The sequence below is a fragment of the Phyllostomus hastatus genome, unplaced genomic scaffold (genome assembly GCF_019186645.2).
Source record: "Phyllostomus hastatus isolate PE091 unplaced genomic scaffold, TTU_PhHast_1.1 phas_contig_826, whole genome shotgun sequence".
Lineage (NCBI taxonomy): Eukaryota > Metazoa > Chordata > Mammalia > Chiroptera > Phyllostomidae > Phyllostomus > Phyllostomus hastatus.
Genome location: NW_025333966.1, coordinates 14,303 through 32,540, shown reverse-complemented (window position 1 = coordinate 32,540; position 18,238 = coordinate 14,303). Strand labels below are relative to the sequence as shown.

The 18,238-nt window shown below is 60.7% G+C and overlaps 1 protein-coding gene across 8 annotated transcripts; it reads left to right on the top strand.

The window, feature by feature from the left end:
- Positions 1-774: 774 nt before the first annotated feature.
- On the top strand, positions 775-18,238 carry LOC123826621 (butyrophilin subfamily 3 member A2-like). Of its 8 annotated transcripts, XM_045850644.1 has the most exons (8): positions 1,484-1,612; positions 4,180-4,784; positions 5,997-6,121; positions 8,956-9,088; positions 9,304-9,645; positions 11,241-11,522; positions 12,775-12,903; positions 16,115-18,238. In XM_045850644.1, the coding sequence occupies exons 4-8, from the start codon at positions 9,010-9,012 to the stop codon at positions 16,585-16,587; spliced, it is 1,305 nt and encodes a 434-aa protein (XP_045706600.1). In that variant the 5' UTR covers positions 1,484-1,612; positions 4,180-4,784; positions 5,997-6,121; positions 8,956-9,009; the 3' UTR covers positions 16,588-18,238. The 8 variants fall into 8 exon arrangements, with proteins under 8 accessions (XP_045706599.1, XP_045706604.1, XP_045706605.1 ...); XM_045850643.1 differs by lacking the exons at positions 4,180-4,784; positions 5,997-6,121 and adding an exon at positions 775-845; XM_045850648.1 differs by lacking the exons at positions 4,180-4,784; positions 5,997-6,121 and adding an exon at positions 13,867-14,073 and having other exon boundaries at positions 1,198-1,612; positions 12,775-12,923; positions 16,115-16,320.

The window sequence follows — 18,238 nt, the reverse complement described above, 5'->3', positions numbered from 1 at the left end:
ATCTCCGGAGGGCCCAGGGCCCGAGGGACCAGACGGGGCTTTCCCAGAATCTGAGGCTCAGCGAGGTTCAGTGCCCGCCTACAGGCACACAGCTGGGGGCTCCTCCGACCTGTGGCGGAAGCTCTGTTACGTCCCCCACCCCCCGGGGCTCGCCTCCCTTCCCCCCAGTTCTCCTCCCTTCCCCCAGGCTCGCCTCCCTCCGGTCCCGCAGACCAACTTTCCTTCCCCCGGGCTCCCCTCCCATCCCCCGGTTCCCTCCCTTCCTCCAGGCTGGCCTCCCCGCTCGCCTACTCTCCTTCCTGATGATGCCGGAGTTGCCGTTTGCAAGAATAATACACAAAACGTCCTCGCTCTCAGGGCCGCCCCACTGCCTCTCTCAGGTGAAAACGCTGGGGCTGGGCACTGCGCGCCGCCCCTCCGAGGGAGCCGAGCGCAACGCCCCCCGGCGGGCCCCGACGCAGAGCGGGATCCCGGTCGTCGCCTCGGGACATTGTGGGCACAAGGGGCGTGGCTATGCGCTGGTGGGCGGGGCGGGGCACTGTCGCGAGTAAGTGAGCCAATCCCAAAGCCGGTAGGGGACTAGGTTCCCACCCACGCAGCAGTCCCGCCGATGGAACCCAGCTCAGGCATGTGCAGAGCTCAGGGAACCACCCTCCACTGCACGGGGCACAGGACGGGTGGGCAGTCCGGATGGGTGGGAATGTCTCCTGTTCTGTTCCGGCTGACGGAGACCGCCCCCACCCACCGGACTTTCCAGCAGAGCCCGTCACACCCCGGTCCCACCGACAGCTGCGGGCCCCTCGAGTACTGGTCCCCAGGCCACTGCTGCCTGCTCTGCCCCGCGGGGGAGTCCGGGACGGGTCTGCCTGGAGGGACCGCAGAGTCCACGTGTGTCGGGCCGGGGGGAGGGGCCCTCTCCTGACAGTAAGGAGGGGAGGCTGGTTAGCAGCACCCATGAGGTGGGACGTGGCCCCAGGGGACACCTTGTCGAAGGAAGCCCCTTCTGCCCTCAGCGAGGGTGGCAGGAACCTGCTGGCCCAGTGAGGTGCTCCTGGGTCCTGAAGGGCACACCCCTGTGGGTGGGAACTGGGCGGAGCTCCTCCCAGAGGCTGAGCCTTGGCCCTGGCTGGGAGGCGGAGTGCTGGGACCTGCTCCTGCTGACAAGAGGCGGGTACTCGGGTACTCGGGGTCCTCAGCGTCTGCTGGTTGGGGGCCGGGGTCCCTGTGCAGCCCACAGCACAGCTGCCAGAGGGGCGGGTGCAGGGCAGGGTCAGGAGGCCGAGGTGGGATACCGGGCGGTCTGTGCTTCCTCATGTCCAAGAAGGAGTGACGTCCAGAGGTCACCTTGATCCGAAACTGCAGACAGAAGTGTTTCCCTGTTCCCACTGGCGGGGCTGCCCCCAGGACGGGGTGGGCAGGCTGCACAGCAGGGACGCCCCTCGAGCCTGGAGGGGTCTGACCACAGCGCCCACCTCCTGCACAGGGGAGCATGTCCGTGAACCCTGCAGCCGCCCCCACACCCGGGGACAGTGCGACAAGTGTGACCCAGGCACGTTCACCGAGTTCCCCAACGGCCTGGGGTCCTGCCTGCTGTGTGGCCCCTGCTCCCAGGGTGAGTCTCCCCCGGGCACCTTGCCTGACCTTGACCTGCCAGCCCCTGACCCTGCTGTGGCCGGACCTTCACGTCGGGCCTCGGGACTTGGCCACAGGGACGCTCACGGTGCAGCCGAGACACGTGAGGGGAAAGCGGGGCCTTCGGGTGAAGGAGGGACGTCCCGGTCCCGCAGTGCAGAGGTCACAGCCCCCAGAAACGCGGCTGGAGACGTCCGTCAGCTCCCATGTCAGTCCCCACGTAGTGTGACAGCAGGAAAGTGACAGGACCCAGAGAGCCACTTCAGTTCCACATTCTGAGCCCCGTGTCTATTCTCAGTCAGCGTGTTCAAATGGGAAGGTGCTCAGTTCCATGTGGGAAACTGGGAAATCCCACGCACACACACAAGAAGAGGGAGCAGGGTCAGCGTCACCCCTCAGGGAGTCAGGGATGATGTACTGCGTGTCACCAGCCCCTTCCACCCTGGTGGGTGCCGTGGTCCGGCCGCAGCTGGGTCCAGGGGTTCCTGAAAAGTGGGTGAGGCGTCAGTGATGGGAGACAGACGACAACACGACTCAGAGGACGGTGAAGCTCTGTTCCGTTTATTGCAAGTACAAGCAGATTTTTATACTTTCATTTTTGGCAGTGATTGACATTTTCCGTTAGGCAAAGCAGGAAATTTTCTACCTGGATATCAGGTCACGCTAGTCTAGTGACCTCAGACAATTAAAACTAGCTGTATGTGCAGAGTTTGAATGTCTTATTGTTTATTAAAGTTCTCAGAAAAAGGATATGCTAGATTGAGTAGAGGTTATAGGAAATTTATTATAAGGCCTTTGTGACGTCTAACTTAGCTATCTATCTTTTCTGTCTAAAATGTTTCTCTATGCACCATGGACTCTGACTCCCTGGTAACTGTTTCTACGTGCTTAGTTTGGAATAGCTAACCAGTTTTTCTTCTTTGCCTGTCTAATTCTACTGATGTATATTCCTATTTAAGGTAAAGCCGGGGCTGTTACTCCAACAACTTTTAGACATTCAGGGGCTATTTCATTAGAGGGGATTTTGTTCTCTGCTCAAGAAATTATTTTGTACAACTTCATTGGAATTATGCGAATCAATGAACCTGAGGTACAGGTGTCTGACAATCCCACCACCTTTTGCTCACCAAAACAAACATGTAAGGAGAGATAGACAGGACATCCAGCCACAGTAAACCTTTTGACCTAAAGGTGATAGACAGTTTTATTGGATTTTGTAGGGTACAGGCCATTCTTGACTTTCTCATGTCTTATTCTATTTTTGTTTGGATAGTTCAGAGAGTTCTTTTTTGTAGCTCCTGCCTGATAGGGGGAAGTGTGGGCAAAATCCTTTGACAAGCTGGCGGAGTAGTGACTTTTTTTGTTCCTTAGTTAATGAACACCAGGGGGGTCTGCTTCGAGCTAGCCTTCCCACGAAATTTAGACTATTATAAGGCACTTGGACTCCATCCTTACTGACCGTTCTAATGCCACCCTCATTATATGCTCCTGTATAAGGCAATGGGGGATCTGGAACCGTCTGGAGACTATTAGCTACTCTTGGGGATGCCATAATTTGCCATTAATCCAACATGTTACCCAGGGGTATCCCTGGGCTGTGGGTAAGGGTCTATATAATTTTTTTCTTGTTTTGTAGAAAGACTCTTTGTATCTATGGGTAAGGAACAGGCATGGGAAAGTCCGCCAATAATTCAACCTGTTGTAACTGATTTATGAATTGTTTTATGGGAACAATCGGGCATAGTTTCTTCCTCAGGTTTATAAACTCCTTGTTTAAAACAATTTGGGCAGGATTCCATAGTCAGGGGAGAACTAGTTGTCCCTTCAGAATTTCCCTCAAAATCAATCATTGACTCACTTCGAGCCTCTTTCTCCTCATGTCCTGTTCTTATGGGAATCAGGGTACAAAGTAAGACCATGATCAATATTAGCAAGGAAATTAGTAAGAGCAATCCCCAGGAAAATTACCGCCCCCCTTTGTATGCCACGCTCTCTTCCAGGAAGATGGATTCCTTGAATGCCCTCTTTCCACGTTCGGACCTTGTCAGAAAACATGGTTGGAGGAGGGCGTGGCAACCACCCAAAGACCCACCTGCACAGTCTGGAAATGACAGAACCCCTGGAGGGGTCAGAGGGGTCGTCTCATGACGTTGGGTGGTGTTTGTGGCCCACATGACATGTGGTCACCTGGGGGGTGTCTCTGTCTCAGTGCCTCACGGAGTTCCTGTCCCCTTGTGCGTCCACGGTCCTCTGATGACAGGGGTCCTCCTTCCCGTGGTGACGGGTTCCAGTGAGTGTCTGTGGGCACACTCGGCCACCAGGAGACATCCCTGTGTGCTTCTCACTGAGGGGGTCTGTGTCTCCCCCTTGTGAGCGGTGCTGCTGTGAGCCGTGGTGCCGTGGACGCCGGGTGCAGGTGCCTCGACCGAGGGTTTTCTCGTCCTTCACGAGCACTCGTGGGGTCGGTCTGTCTGGACTTGGTCCCGTGTCTGCTGGAAACTCTGTCGGCCTGTGACTTCACTGACACGTTTCCTGTTTCTCCCGAAGTCCGAGCGCAGACAGCGGTGGTTTTCTCGGGAGCTGTTTCATGTTCCCCCGGTTTGTCTGGGCATCACGATCATCATCATCATTGCCAACGTCAAGATGCCAACGTCGGAGGATTCCAGCCCGTGTGCAGAGGGCTCCCCGGAGGGGCGCACTCCGAGTCGGAGGCCCTGGAGGAGAGGGAGTGACAGCCCGGGCTGGGGGCGCTCCAGGCGCTGCGGGAGGACGGGGCCGGGCCTCTGCCGGGTGGTCCCGGTTCTCCCCGCCGCGGCCCCTCCCCCACCCGGAGCCGCTCCGAAAGGGAACAGCCCGGCAGCCATCCCGGTGCTTCTCTGCTCAGCCCCAGGCCCCGGGGCTCACGGACGATCGGCCCCTCGGCCGTCTGAACGGTGAGGCTGTTTCAGCACGTCCTTCCCCCCGCGTGGCTCCAGGGGACCCACAGGGAGCCGGCGCGCTCGAGAGAGCCGCCCCAGCAGAAGAAATGCGGCGATGGCGTCGTCCTCTGGGGGCGCAGTCGCCCTGAAGCCGCCCTGGCGGGTAGCCATTCCGCCACGGACTGCCGTTCCCGCCGCCATTTCTCGGGCCGGGCGGACGCGGCGGGCTGGCGTGTAAGTGAAACTACGACCCCGACCCCCGCGTCTACGGCTGCCCCGGAGCGGCGCTCGCTCCGGTCTCCGCGCTCCCCTCTCCGGACTTTGCCGCTGCTCCTCGTCCGGGCGGGCGCGGTGCCGGGTGGGAGCGCGGCGCTCGGGGAGGGCGAGGCCGGCGTCGCCCGGGGCTGGACGACAAGGCGGGCAACGTGAGAGCTCAGACCGGGGCTGGGGCCGGGGTGGGGCCGGGTGGGGCAGGAGGAATCCTGCCACGCCCCCCCCGGCTCCCTCCCCGCCCCCTCGCACTGGGTCCGAGCGGCTGGTGTTGGGAATTCTCCCAGCTCAGGGGCGGCCCCGACTCCACTCCTGCGGGACCCCAGATTCTCCACCGGGACGCAAGGCCGCGTTCCGTCGTGCCCGGTCTAACGCGCCCGGACAGGGACCGCCCTCGAGCTGCGCGCCCTGGTGAAGGTCACGCTGCCGAGGGGAACCTGGGGTGTCCACGGTTTTCTGGGGGGACTGGGGACTGTCCACGTTCTGCCCGGGCCTCCCTGGAGCCTGGCGGGCGGAGCCCTTACTGTACAGAGAGGGTGAGGGAACACAACAACACTATTCCCCTTCCGGACCAGACGCGGGTGGGGGTGGGCAGTAGCAGCGGCTGCAACCCCAGGGCGTGGGGGCGGGGCTGCGGGTGGGAGGAGCGGTGGCTCCCAGCCCAGGGCGTGTGGGTGGGACTGCAGGGCGAGGAGCAGGGACCAGAGTCTGGGACTTTGGGCGGGGTTGCTGGTGTTGCCAAAACCAAATCCACCCCTTCCAGGATGGGTGGACATTTAAGAAGCCAGTCTTTTATTTACTAAAAATCAACTCCGGCGGGACGGGGAGGACTCCCATTTATGAACGACCTGGCCTCCCCTGAGTCCTGACCCGGAATCTGCAGAGTGGACCTGGGGGGCGGGGTGGGCGCAGGCTCCAGCGTGCACACTCAGCACCGCCCTTCCCGGAGCTGCAGCAGGTCGGGAAGAGCCGAGGGTGGGTCAGGTCCCCAGCCCCTGGGACACATGGAGCTGAGAATCAGTCTAGAGGGTTCCAAGCAGACAGGACCTGAGCGTTGCTGCTGTGCTGGGGACAGGTGGCCAGGTGCTGGGGCACCTCCTCAGGCAGAGGCCTCAGGGACCAGGTTGTGTCTGTGCCCTGGGCCACACCATCCCCTCTGTGCACTCCCCTTCACAGGCTCCCATGTCAGCAGAGACTAAGACCTGGACCGTGTCACCGAGTGCAGCCCTTGCGAACTGGCTGCTTTACCACCCACCGCAACCGGGAGACTGTGTGCCTGCCGGGTGCCGAGTGCTGGGAGGGTGAGTGGGCTCAGTGAGGCATGGGGGCCCCTTGGTTCCTACCCTGGAACCCTGCAACCACCTTCCTCCCAGGAATCACCCCAAGGTCAGGTGTCACACGTGAACAGGATGCAGGGGCGAGCAGGATGCGTGTCTGTCAAAATGACACGAAATCTGTGGTGAAAGGGTCCCCCTGAGGTCCCTGGGATTCAGAGCCGCTGTCGAGAGAGGAACCCACAGAGTTCACCCGTACCTCTATGTGCCCCGCAATCTGCAAAGGCTGGGGTTCTGCCAACTTCCCACCCCGCACTCCTGCCACTGGGGCAGTGACCCTCGCCCACAGTCCCCTGCACTGGGTGGGGGGGGGGACTTAAATCCGAGCAGGGGTCAGGCCAGGTAGAAAGGCCGCAGCCTCCCCCCTGACGTGCCTGCCTCACTGACGAATAAACCACAAGGGATTTGAAATAAATATATTTCACAATTGCTTGTTGTCCTTCTGAGGAGAAGGTCATTGGCGTTTCAACAAGGACAGCCTGAGTCTGGGCTTGGCTTTGGGCAGCGGGGATGGGGTGACAGTGTTGCTCCTGCCGACCCTGAGCTAAGTGTGTGTCTCCTGTCATGTGTCCCCTCTTCGTCTCCTTTCTCGGTTCCTCCAGCCGTCAGGGCGCAGGCTGTCCGCTCTCTGGTTGACCTTGTTCCCGGGTGGTTTCTGCTTTCGGACGCAACCGCAGGAGGGGCTGACGACCCCTCCCTCTGGTTACCCGTCACTGCTGCACGGAAGTGCACCCGTGTCCACGTTGTGTCCTGCGACCTCACTGCCTTCATTTCCACGTTCTCACGGGATTTTGTGGGTCCTCAAACGGTCCTACGTACCGCGTCCTGCCATCTGCGGGCAGTGCAAAGGCTCCTCCTCCCTCGGATTTGCTTGCTGTTTGTCTCTGTCTCCCGTGACCGCTGTTGTTCGGACCCCCAGTGCTCTGGGGCGGGGAGGTGGTGAGGGTGGGCGTCTGTCTTCCTCCTGATCGGAGAGAGGGAGCTTTCGGCTTCTCACCGTTGCGTGTTGTGTCACGGAGTGTCTAGGAATTACGGTTTTTTATAAGATTTTATTTATTTTTAGAGAGAGGGGAAGGGAGGAAGAAAGAGAGGGAAAGAGACATCAGTATGTGGTTGCCTCTTACACTCCCCCAAGTGAGGACCTGACCCTCAACCCAGGCATGTGTCCTGACCAAGAATCGAACCGACAACACTTTGGTCCCAGACCCCACTCAATCCACTGAGCCACACCAGCCAGAGAGGAATTATGTTTTTAATAACATGTTCTTATAAATAATTATGACAAAATTGGATGCAACTTATACACTGTGCTCTTGTAGATTTTACTATAATGAACAGAATTAAATGTGAATTTTTTGTATTAATGCCAGTTTCACTTTAAAAGCAATTCCTGCCAGTGTAATCTTTGGTGCTATGGATAAAACATTTCAGGGTATTTGCTATACAAGGAGTGACCCAACCAGAAATGGAGAAAAAAAATAAACGAGCAATTCCCTTCTGGAGGGCAGGCCCCTCGTAGTCCAGGCTTACCCACTAGGAGAGAAATTTCCAGGAGCCCATCTGCATCAGTGACCGGCTGGCGTTGTTGTGAGAGGCTGCGTTGGGCTTTACTGATTTTTTTTTCACAACTCTTACAGGGCACTGGGCCATTTCACGAGGGGTGATTTACCAGCCCACCTGCCTACCCTGTGCTGAGTGTTCAGCATTTTTTGACCAAAAACCCATGTGCCCACCCTCCCTACTCCCCCGATCTCACCCAGAGTGACTGTTTTTCTTTCCCGCATGAAAAAGTCCACAAAGGGAAACATCCCGACGTGTAAGACGTGAAACAAAACGGCAGAAGCACTATGAGGTGTCAGAACCGCCGAGTCCAGAGAGTGTTCAGGGCGGTGGAGGGCCGTCCCCCACGGGTGTCCCCCATCCAGGGCGGAGCATGTGAGGGTGACCGCAGGCTGGAGGTGTGAGAATACAAACTCAAATTTTATACGTAAATTCTCTTTTTGGGTCGCCCCTTGTGTACATGTGGCCAAATGCATCCATAGGTGTTCACATTCACATGAAACAGGATGTAATTACCATTCTAATCTATTTAAATTTCATTCCTTTATGCTTTATATTTTACATGGTCTGTGATAGGAATGAAAAACAGTAAATATCCTTCAAAATATGTGGAAATGTGTTCCCCACTATGGAAAATTTTAGTTTAAATCATTGAGATATTTTTATTAGTTTTACTTATTTTTTATTTATTTATTTTTATTTTGAGGACAGTAGTCTTTATCTTCCCTGAATCACTGCCCCCCAACATAGCCATCCCTTAAAACAGTCAGGTACTTTAAAGCACAGGGTGCAACATTCGTGGGCTTCTGCTCTGGGTGACAGGGGACCCCCTGGGACGGGCTCAGCAGGAGGGAGGTGAGGGGGCAGGAAACGCTGGCTGCTGTGCGGAGCGCGGCCTGCAGGGGGCAGTGGCGGGAAAAGGGACTCAGAGCAGAGGGGCCTGCCTTCCTCAAGAGGGTGGTCTGGGGGGCGGGCACCTGGCTGGGGAGGGAAGTGTGCGCCAGTGGGAGGCTACTGAGCAGGTTCCCACAGCAGAGCCCGGTGCTCCCTACTGGTGAGGGATAAGGTACCTGCATTACCGGTCCATGTTTCATGGCTGATTTCCACGGTGGGATCCAAGGTGAAGAGACCCCCAGGGGACATTTGCGGAGGAGGCTCTCGGGTCACCAGTGATGGCGGTGGTGCCCGGGTTGGCCCTGGGCAGGCAGCCTCTCCACGTGGAACCCTCCTCCTCCTTCCAGGTGGTCCCTGCTGCCCAGCCCCTGCTGCCCTCTCTCTGTGCACAGCAGGTCAGGATGGGGAGGTGCCTGGTGCTCCGACTGCCTGCCCTCCCTGTGTGCCTCGCCGTGGTCCAGCTGCTCAGCCCCTGCTCAGGTAGGACCGGCTGTGAGTCTGTGTGTGTGAATCCTTTCCCTTTGGGCCCAGTCACAACCCGGGACTCCGCCCACCCCTGCAACGCCCGTCCACACCGCACCTGTGTGAGGACTGAGTTCCCGTGTAGGTGTCTGTCACCTCACCCTCCCTGCCTGGGTCACCCCCTGGCCCTCTGGGCCTTCTCACTCTGACGGAGCCCCCCTTCTGATGACCAGCTGAGTTTGCTGTGGTCGGACCCCCCAAGCCCATCCTGGCCATGGTGGGTGAAGACTCAGACCTGCCCTGTCACCTGTCCCCGAAGATGAGCGCTGAGACCCTGCAGCTCATGTGGGAGCGACCCGGCCACAGGCAGGTAGTGCACGTGTACGCACACGGGCAGGAGGACACGCCGGCAGAAGAGTTTGGAGGGAGAACTTCAATTATAAGAGAGGACGTCACTGCGGGGAAGGCCGCTCTCCGGATTCACAATGTCAGGGTCTCAGACAACGGAACCTACCTGTGTTATTTCCAAGACGGAGACTTCTATGCAAAAGCCCAGGTGGAGCTGCAGGTGGCAGGTGAGGCTCAGGCTTGTTCCAGGCTCCTTTCCCTGGGTGGGGGCAGAGGCTGCAGACCTACCCCAGAGCACGTGGGCTGCTCACCAGCATCCACCCCCCACCTCCATCTCTGCTCCCGTGAGGCCTGTGACACACCCAGGGGTCCCCCAGGGTGACTTCCGCCGGCACCCAGTACAGAGTCCCCCACACCGCCCACCAGTCTCTCCAGGGGAGTGCAGGTCAGGGACGGGAAGGAGGAGGACACCTCCCCGCAGCGGGTGGCACGTGGGTGTTGGGTTCAGTGTGATCCAGACCAAGGCCGTGGGGCCCCAGGGGCCTGCTGCTGTGAGTCCAGGGCTCTGACCTGCAGGGACAACTCCTGTGGGGCCCACGTCCCCCACCAAACCCCTGGGAACACAGCTGCAGTTGCACAGGTTGTGTCCGTCCTCGGTGTAGTGAGGGAGGACGCTCCCCTGGGGACGGGGACACAGGGGTGACTCAGAGAGGGGGCGTCAGGGAGGACTCGGTGCGGTTCGGGGGGATGTGGAGGCAGCGCTGGGCTCTGGGTGGGACGTGGTCAGGATGGTGCGGGTGTCACTGGTCAGTCACAGCCGGCACAGGGAGGTGGGTCACTGCACACGGTTCCTGTTTCCTCTGTGCTGTCACCCCACCCTTGAGTGGCCTTGACGTGGCCCTGACCCACCCCAGTGACGAAGCACCTTGTCTCAGGTGCTGCCCCATGAAAGTGCTCGTGTCCGGGCATCAGGGCTGCAGTTCTCATTCCCCGGACACAGCCCTGCCCTGTGGCTTCCAGTGCGTGGGGGCTGCTGGTGCGGGGACCATGCGGCCCCCTGGCCTTGTCCCCGCACGGCTCCTCCTCAGCCTGCTGTCACTTCCTGGAGTCCTCGGCTCCCCCGACAGAGCCCTCCCTGCAGGACTCTGTGTGTTCAGGTCCTCAGAGGGCTGCCTCCCCCTCTTTGTGTTCAGGGGCGTGGGGGCAGGTGATAGTAACTCCCCTCTTCCTGGCCCCGGGTCCGCTGTCTTCCATGGGAAAGGTTCCCCTCTGCACAGCCTCACTGTGGACACTTCTGGGGGGAGACCGTGGAGGAGAGCCCAGCAGCCTGCCAGTAAGGGCAGCAAGAGCCTCCCGAGGGGCCGTGCATTCGAGTCACTGCTCGGGCGGCCGCAGAACACCACGTGTCTCCTCCTCACGGGTGGGCAAGACCCCAACAGGACAGGCAGCACGGACAGGGGCAGTGGGGTGCGACCCACTAAGGCTAAGGTGCACCACCTCCATGCTTGCCCAGGAAGGGGTGAGAGGCTCTGCCAGGGACCAGCCTGTCTGGGGCAGGGGGGAGGGGAGCCTGCAGCAGTCTCTAAGGGGACTTGGGGGAAGCAGCCTCTGCTCTGGCCCAGAGCCCCCTGGATCCAGCACGAGGGTCCAGCCAGGGTCAGGCAGTGGCCCCATCGGGCATCAGTCTCTGCTGCACAGCACACGCTGGGAGCAGCTCCTGGTGAGTCCCTGCTGGGCTCTTCAGTGTGGGTGCCCCTCCCTGCTGTGGAGACCCCTCTAGTACAGAGGGCTCCCCACGATTCAGCTCACTTCTCCTCCCCAGCGCTGGGCTTTGATACCCACATTGACATGGAGGCCTACGAGGCTGGAGGGATCCGTCTGGAGTGCACGTCTGCCGGCTGGTACCCGCAGCCCCAGATCCAGTGGAGAGACGCCAGGGGACACAGCTTGTCTGCTGAGGTGGTCATCGAGGCTGCAGACCCCCAGGGCCTTTATGCAGCCTCAGCCTCTGTGATCCTGGAAGGCGGCTCTGGGGAGGGGGTCGCCTGTGTCATCAGAAATCCCCTGCTGGGCCAGGAGAGGTCAGCCAGGCTTTCCATCGCAGGTGAGGTCCCTGCCCCCTGCCCTGGGCTCTGAGGTTCCCCTCACAGAAGGTGCGGGGTCTGCTGTTAACCTTGGTCCCTGCGGGGCACTGAGGGCACAGAGCAGAGACCTGGGTCCCCTTCCCCTGAAGCGGTTCATGTCACAGACACCTTCTGAGCTCTTCCTGCCACACACGGATCCAGGCAGTGGGACGTGGGGACAGACGGGAAAGTTCAGCAAACACACCAGGAGGGGAAATAGGTACACCCCAAATCTTAGTGAAAGCGCTAATGTCCTTACAACATAAAGGACACGGTGGATCAAAGAGCAAAAATGGGAATCATCAGTTCCCAGGAAGGTAAAACTCCCAGGAGGATGACAAATTCCTGGAACAGGGAACTATTTCCCCCTGTGAATTTGGCAGCAGCAGGACAAACGAGGGGGTGGGCGCCCTCTGGTGGCGGGCTGTGGGGGAGACAGCCCCGTAGCCGTCTGTGCTCCCCGTGTTGGATGGTGTTGGTGGGGGTCGGCCCCCGTGCTGTGGGGGCGCAGGGCCGTCTGCACCCGAACTGCTCACTGACTGATGCCAAACCCACTTCTGGGGACCACCCGATGGGCCAGCCTGCAGCGGTGGGACGTGACCCCTGTGACCGGGTATTTTCAAACCAGTGACCCCGGGACAAAGGGCAGAACCTCGGTGTGCCCACTGGAGGGCACCCGGTGTGCAGTGGGCGCTGCCCTGCAGGAGAGACACGGGCCTGCTCGCTGTGCTGGAGCGGGCAGTGACCGAGACACAGGGACGGGACGGACAGCATCCACAGCAGCTGCATAGGGGCTGTTTCCACTATAAAGAAGATGAAATAAACTATTCAGTTTTCAAAACCGAATGAAACCTGCGTGGCACTCACCCTGCGTCAGGCACTGCATAAGCACTAACTGAATGCTCTCACTGATCAGGACGCAGCAACAGACGGTTACGTCATTAGTTCAAGGTCACAGCGCTGGTTGGGCAGGAGACCCGGGACTGGAACCCAGGCCCCCAGCCCGAGTCCGTTCTTCGTCACCTGACTCCGCTGACTGAGTGGGGGGCAGATAGTCAGTGGGGGGCGGGGTGCAGAGGGGACGTCAGTGACACTGTGTGTGCGTCCTCATGCTCCCTCTCATCCCATGGGGGGGAGACGTTTCAGGAAAACCGTCCTGACTGTGTGGCAGTGAGAGTCTGGGCGCTCTGGGGACAGAAGATCCCTTCAGGGGCTGTCGCCATTCCTCTGCAGGCTCCTTCTTCAGGGACACACAGCCTCGGACGGTGGTGCTCGTGCTGGTGCTGTTTATTGTGGCTCTGGTGGTGGCGGCGGTGTACTTGCTGTGGCGACACTGGAGAAGGAAGAAGGCCCCGTCTCAGGGTGAGGAGAGAGAGCATGAGGTGAGAAGGAAGCAGCAGGCTCTGAGCTTCGGGGGGGGGGCGGGGGAAGCGCCGAAGGTGAGGCCCAGCTGCAGGAGGTCACGACCTCCCTGCCCTGCCCACGCCCATCCCCCGGATCCTCCTCTGCATCCCCTTGTCCGGACTTCCTTTTTCTGTTTATGTCCAGAGACGCTGCAGGACCAGCTCAGTACGCCCCCATCCCCGTCCCTGCGCTTCCCCAGTGTGCGCAGCTCAGCCTTTCGGGCACCGTCCGCTCCCCCCACTAGAGCCTGGAGCGGCCGTGCTGGGGAAGACCCCACTCTGCTGGCCTAGACCTCGGGGTGCACAGGGGGGCGCAGAGGGCACGGGGCTTGTACGGCTTCCCGGGGCTGCGAAACGTCCTCCCCAACTCGGGGCTGAAAGACACAAAACTGACCGTGTCCCGGATGTGAAGGCCACAAGTCTGACCCAGGTGTTAGGTCGGGGGTCAGGGGGCCCAGCTTCCTCCAAGGCCCTGGGGGCAGGTCCCGCCCGCCCCTGGGCCCACCTCGTCTCCGGTGACCAGCTGTCCTGGGTGCTCCTGGGTGTGAGCGCCCATCAGTCAGCACGGGCCTCGGTCCTCACCCGGCCTCTTCCCCATGGGTCTGTCTCCCGATGACCCTCAGTGGGCACTGGACGTAGGGCCCACTCTCGTCCAGTACGGCTCCCTCGTCTGCAAAGGCCGCACTCCCAGGTCCCAGGGGTCTGGATGCAGACCTGTGTTGCTGGGTTCAACCACAGCCCACCTGTCTCAGACTCCCTGCAGAGTTGGGGGGCCACCCTGCACGTGACCCCACAAAGTACTTTTCCCTGCTACCGCACGGCCCCAGCTGAGCTGCCAGACGAGGTGGCATTTCCCCTGAAGTGGTTTGGGAGGGCTGCGCTGCAGGCCCCTGCCACCAAAAGTCACAGCTTTCTTCTTCAGTCACAGGGAGGCACCCGGCCCAGGGTGAATCTGCTGCCCAAGGATGCAGAGCGGGGCCCACCAGCTGCCAGCACGGACACCGGACCCCTGCTGCAGCAGCAGGGCGCAGCCGTGCGGTCCCCTGAGGACTCTGAGGCCAGTGTCGAGGTGCAGTCGGTGGTCCCCGCAGGGGGCAGGGCCACCCCACAGCAGGCGCTGCAAACCCAGGTGCCTCTGGGGGGGGCACAGATCCCCCTACACACCTCAGACCTGGTGAGGGGCTTCTGGGCAGGTGTGACAGCAAGGACACCTGTGTCTGGCACACGCACTGTGTCCGTGCAGGGCGTGCGCAGTTCTGCCCTGTGTGCCCTAACTTCGTGTCCAAGTTTCCCGGATGACCAAGACACAGCCCCACAGACCAGGCAGCTTCAAGGACAGAATGTTACTGTCTCCTTGTCCTGGGGGCAGATGTTCAGGTTCCCGTGGCATTGTCCCCGTGTGCGAGTCCGTGTCCCTAAAAGAGGACACTGGTCTTGTTGTGTTAGGGCCTCATCTGGACAGGTGACGCCTACAGCGACCCAGTTCCCAGACAAGGCCGCACTCCTGGTTGCTGGGCTTAGGACGCCCACATCTTTGGGGACACAGTGCAGCCTGTGACAGCCTCCACCACACCTGCTGTCCAAGGGAATGGTGGCTCCCCGGGGCCACCAAGACCCAGGGACCGAGCTCTCCCAGGTCCCAGCACTGGGAGGGCACTGCCTGGAGGAGGCCCGGGTCGCCGGCTCTGTGCCCTCAGCCTCCACCACGCACTGGCCCCCGAGGTCTCCCAGCCCCAGCGCCTCCCGTGTGTCATCAGGAGTGGGTAGGCCTGGCGACCATGGGTGCTGGAGGCAAGGCGCAGACAGGGCACTGCGTGTCCCTGTGGGACGGACACAGGCGCCATGACCACCCGTGTCCGGAGCACACTCACTGTCCTCCTTCCATCGGGGGCTCTATCAAGGCCGTGACAGCTGAGTAGGACCTGACGGGATGACCAGATATTCCCTATGTGACCCTCGGGAGTGGGACCCTTCAGGAAGGGGGACGGTGTGCACAGGGTGTCAGAAGGGTGCGGAGCCTGTCCAGCGTCCAGTGCAGGCTGGGGTCCCTCCAGGGCAGGGCAGCGGGAAGCCCAGTGTTGCCCCGGCCCAGGCCGTGTCCTGGGGAGTGTGACCCAGTGGGTGGCTGGGCTGTGAGCTCTCTGCCCCTTCTGAGAGGCCGGGCCCCGTCCCCAGACACTGACTGGACAGCGTGTGGAGGCCCCGCTGCCCCCGCCGGCCCCGCCCACCCGAACTCAGGCGGCTGTTTCCGCAGATTCCACTAGGAAGCCGCCCCGGAGTCTCCTCCTGAAAGTTTTATTCCCTTCTCTCTGCAGCAATATGAAGAAAAGTTTGTTTTGAAGGACGGGTCCCCTGAGGGTGGGTCCCCCAAGGTCTTCCCTTATAGTGACTGTTGAGGTGTGACATCATGACCCAACATCCTCCCTTCTGGGAAGCGGGACCCTGGGCCCCCAGGCAGCTCAGGGACGTCCCGTGGGTATCAGACTCGCGGTCCGACACTCACTGCAGACATGAGGGCACACGGGCCTCCGTCCAGTGTCAGTTCTGGCCGTGAGGACAGACGCAGGCGGCCCTGCGTTACTGCGCATCCACGGGTTTGAGCAGGAACGTGAGTGGCCGGTAGGAGGGCCTGGGTGACCCAGGCCTGGTGAGGCCCCGGGGCTGCGGTGCTGCTGTCAGTGGGACTGGGGTGAGGGTTTCCTGCGGCACCAGCCACAGGCCGCGTGCTGCTTGTACTCTCGTCCTCCGACAGCTCAGGGAGACCCCCCATGTGGCAGATCCAAAGGTCAGACAGTCGGGAGCCCAGCGAGGTTACAGACCTCGCCCCTGCTGCCCGCACAGCTGCTCTGGTCGCGCTGGTCACGAGGGGGCCGCCTCAGTGGACCGATCACCCCGGGGCTTCCCCACCTCCGGCCCCGCAGGCCCCTCTGCCGGGCTCCCTGGCTCCGTGTGAATGAGCGTCAGGCCTGTCAGGAGCCCGGCCGGGTCGTGTCCTACCGCGCTCTCCTGTCCCCCTGCCTGGTCCCTTCTGCGAGGGCAGCCTGGGCGCCCAGGGCCTCCTGCAGACCCTGGACCTGGTTGCCAGCCGGGACCGTCACAGCGCACAGCACACGCCACGTCTGCCTCCCAGGGACGAGGCCAAGTCTCCCTCCGTGATTTTCTCTTTTCAGCCACGAACAGGATCTACTTTGAATTTGGGCAGGAGGTTCCCGAATCTAGCTGGACGATGTTCATGAGGTTCGCGGGACTGGAGGAGAACGACCTTGTCATCTGTGAGCACGCGGACCCGGGGACCCTGGCGGAGCAGCCCCACAGGACACTGCCGTGCGGGCAGAGCGAGCTGGGGCATGCTGCGTCCCCCTGCAGGCTCGTGGCGGCCCTCTGTGAGATGCGGCTGCGGGAGCGTCTGGAGAATGGCACTGAACACCTTCAGCTCCCACGCAGCCCCTCAGCGAAGTCCATGCCACTCCAGCCAGCCTGTCCCGTTCAGACCCTTGGGCATCATCCCCAGAGGCAGCTCAGCCCTCTTCCCAGTCCCACAGGATGGGACTGTCCCATGTCCCTCCCCGACCTGTGTGCACAGCCCCCTAGGCCCGCCTCCCTCCACGCTGTCATGCCCTGGGATGGTGGTGTTGATGCCTGAGGCGGTTGCCTAGCGACCGGACTTCTTCCCTCGGCAAAGCAGGGGCGGGGCGGGGTGGGGCAGGACTGTCAGTCCCACCAAGCGCACCAGATTCTGGGAATGAGTCCCTGTGGTTTGGGGTCCAGGATTACTAGGACGGCGGTTTGCTCCTAGGAGCACGGTGACTGTTCACAACGGGGCATTCGAGGGGAGACCCCAGCCTGAGGGGCTGGCCCCGGGTCAGACAGGGGTCACCCTGGTTTTGTCGGGCCTGAGTCCTCCAGGGTCTTGGTGGGCTGGCTTCCTGGCTGGCATGGCCAGAGACTCAGGGTACACGCCTGCCTAGGAGGGATGGATGACTGACAGGCTCCCTGTCCGGATCCTCACGTTGGGGCGTCTCCCGGCCACTGTCCTTTCCCAGGACACAGCCCGCAGGTGCCCAGGCAGAGGGCGGTGGCCCTGTGTGCCTGCAGAAGCAGCTGGGCAGAAGCAGCTGGACCCTTCCGACGTTACTGACATGGCCGCCACCTCTGGCTCCTCAGTGGAGTCTGGCCCCCCTGTCCAGAGTGTGTAGAGTGCAGCAAGAAGAGACTCGGGGCGACCTAGGAGGTAGTACCTGTAGTTAACAACGTGGTATTGTGCGCGTAAAATGTCGCTAGGCCCTGGCTGGTGTGGCTCAGTGGACTGAGTGCTGGCCTGGGAACCCACGGGTCGCTGGTTCCATTCCCAGTCAGGGCACATGCCAGGTCCCCAGTAGGGGGCGTGGGAGAGGCAACCTCACACTGATGTTTCTCTGCCTCTCGCCCTCTCTGAAAATAAATAAAACTTTAAAAAAATATATTGTTAAGGTAGATTTCATGTAAAGCATTCTTACTTTGAAAAAGAGGAAAGGAAAAGGTAATGTTCAGATGTCACAATTATTGTTCATGACCCCCTGTGGTGGTAGTACCGCGGGAGGACACACGTGTGCAAACCCATCACATGTATACATGACACGTGCAGTTCCGCGTGTCCCAGGCCCCTGCCCGTAGACTGCCCGGCAGACCCGCTTTGGGGCCGCAGGGACTCTAACACGAGCAGCGGGGTTACTGCCTGGGACGTCTGGGAACGCCCCCCCCCCCATGCCCCCCACCTCACCCAGGAAAGTCTCTCACTCCTGTTTGATTGCGGGGAGAGACCGGGAGCGAGTTCACGACGGCCGGAGGAGCCGTTCTCCTCGGGCTCTCCTCCCAGCCTTCCTCGGGGAGGACGGGTGGCCGAGGCCCCTGCGGGTCCGAAGCGCGGACTGATACCCGCCCTCCACGCCGGCCGCCGAGTTTAGGGGTCACGTTGAGCCCTCGGAGCACAGTCAGAGGCACGAGGATGTCATCACATGGACCTTCGTGATCGTGAGAAAGGAGAAGAATCCACATGTCCGGAAAGTCATGGTGACTAGATGCATCACTGCTCGTCCAAGTATGAAATTGCGTGGGGCTACTGAGAAGGGTATTAGCCAAGAATGTGAAAATACATGAACAAGGTTGCCACATACCTTGTTAAGGGAAAGAATCTGGCCCTGGCTGGTGGCTCAGTGGGTTGGGCACAGGTTCCGTTCCCGGTCAGGGCACGTGTGTGGGTTGCGGGCCAGGTTCCCTGGTGCGGGACACGCAAGAGGCAACCACACATTGATGTT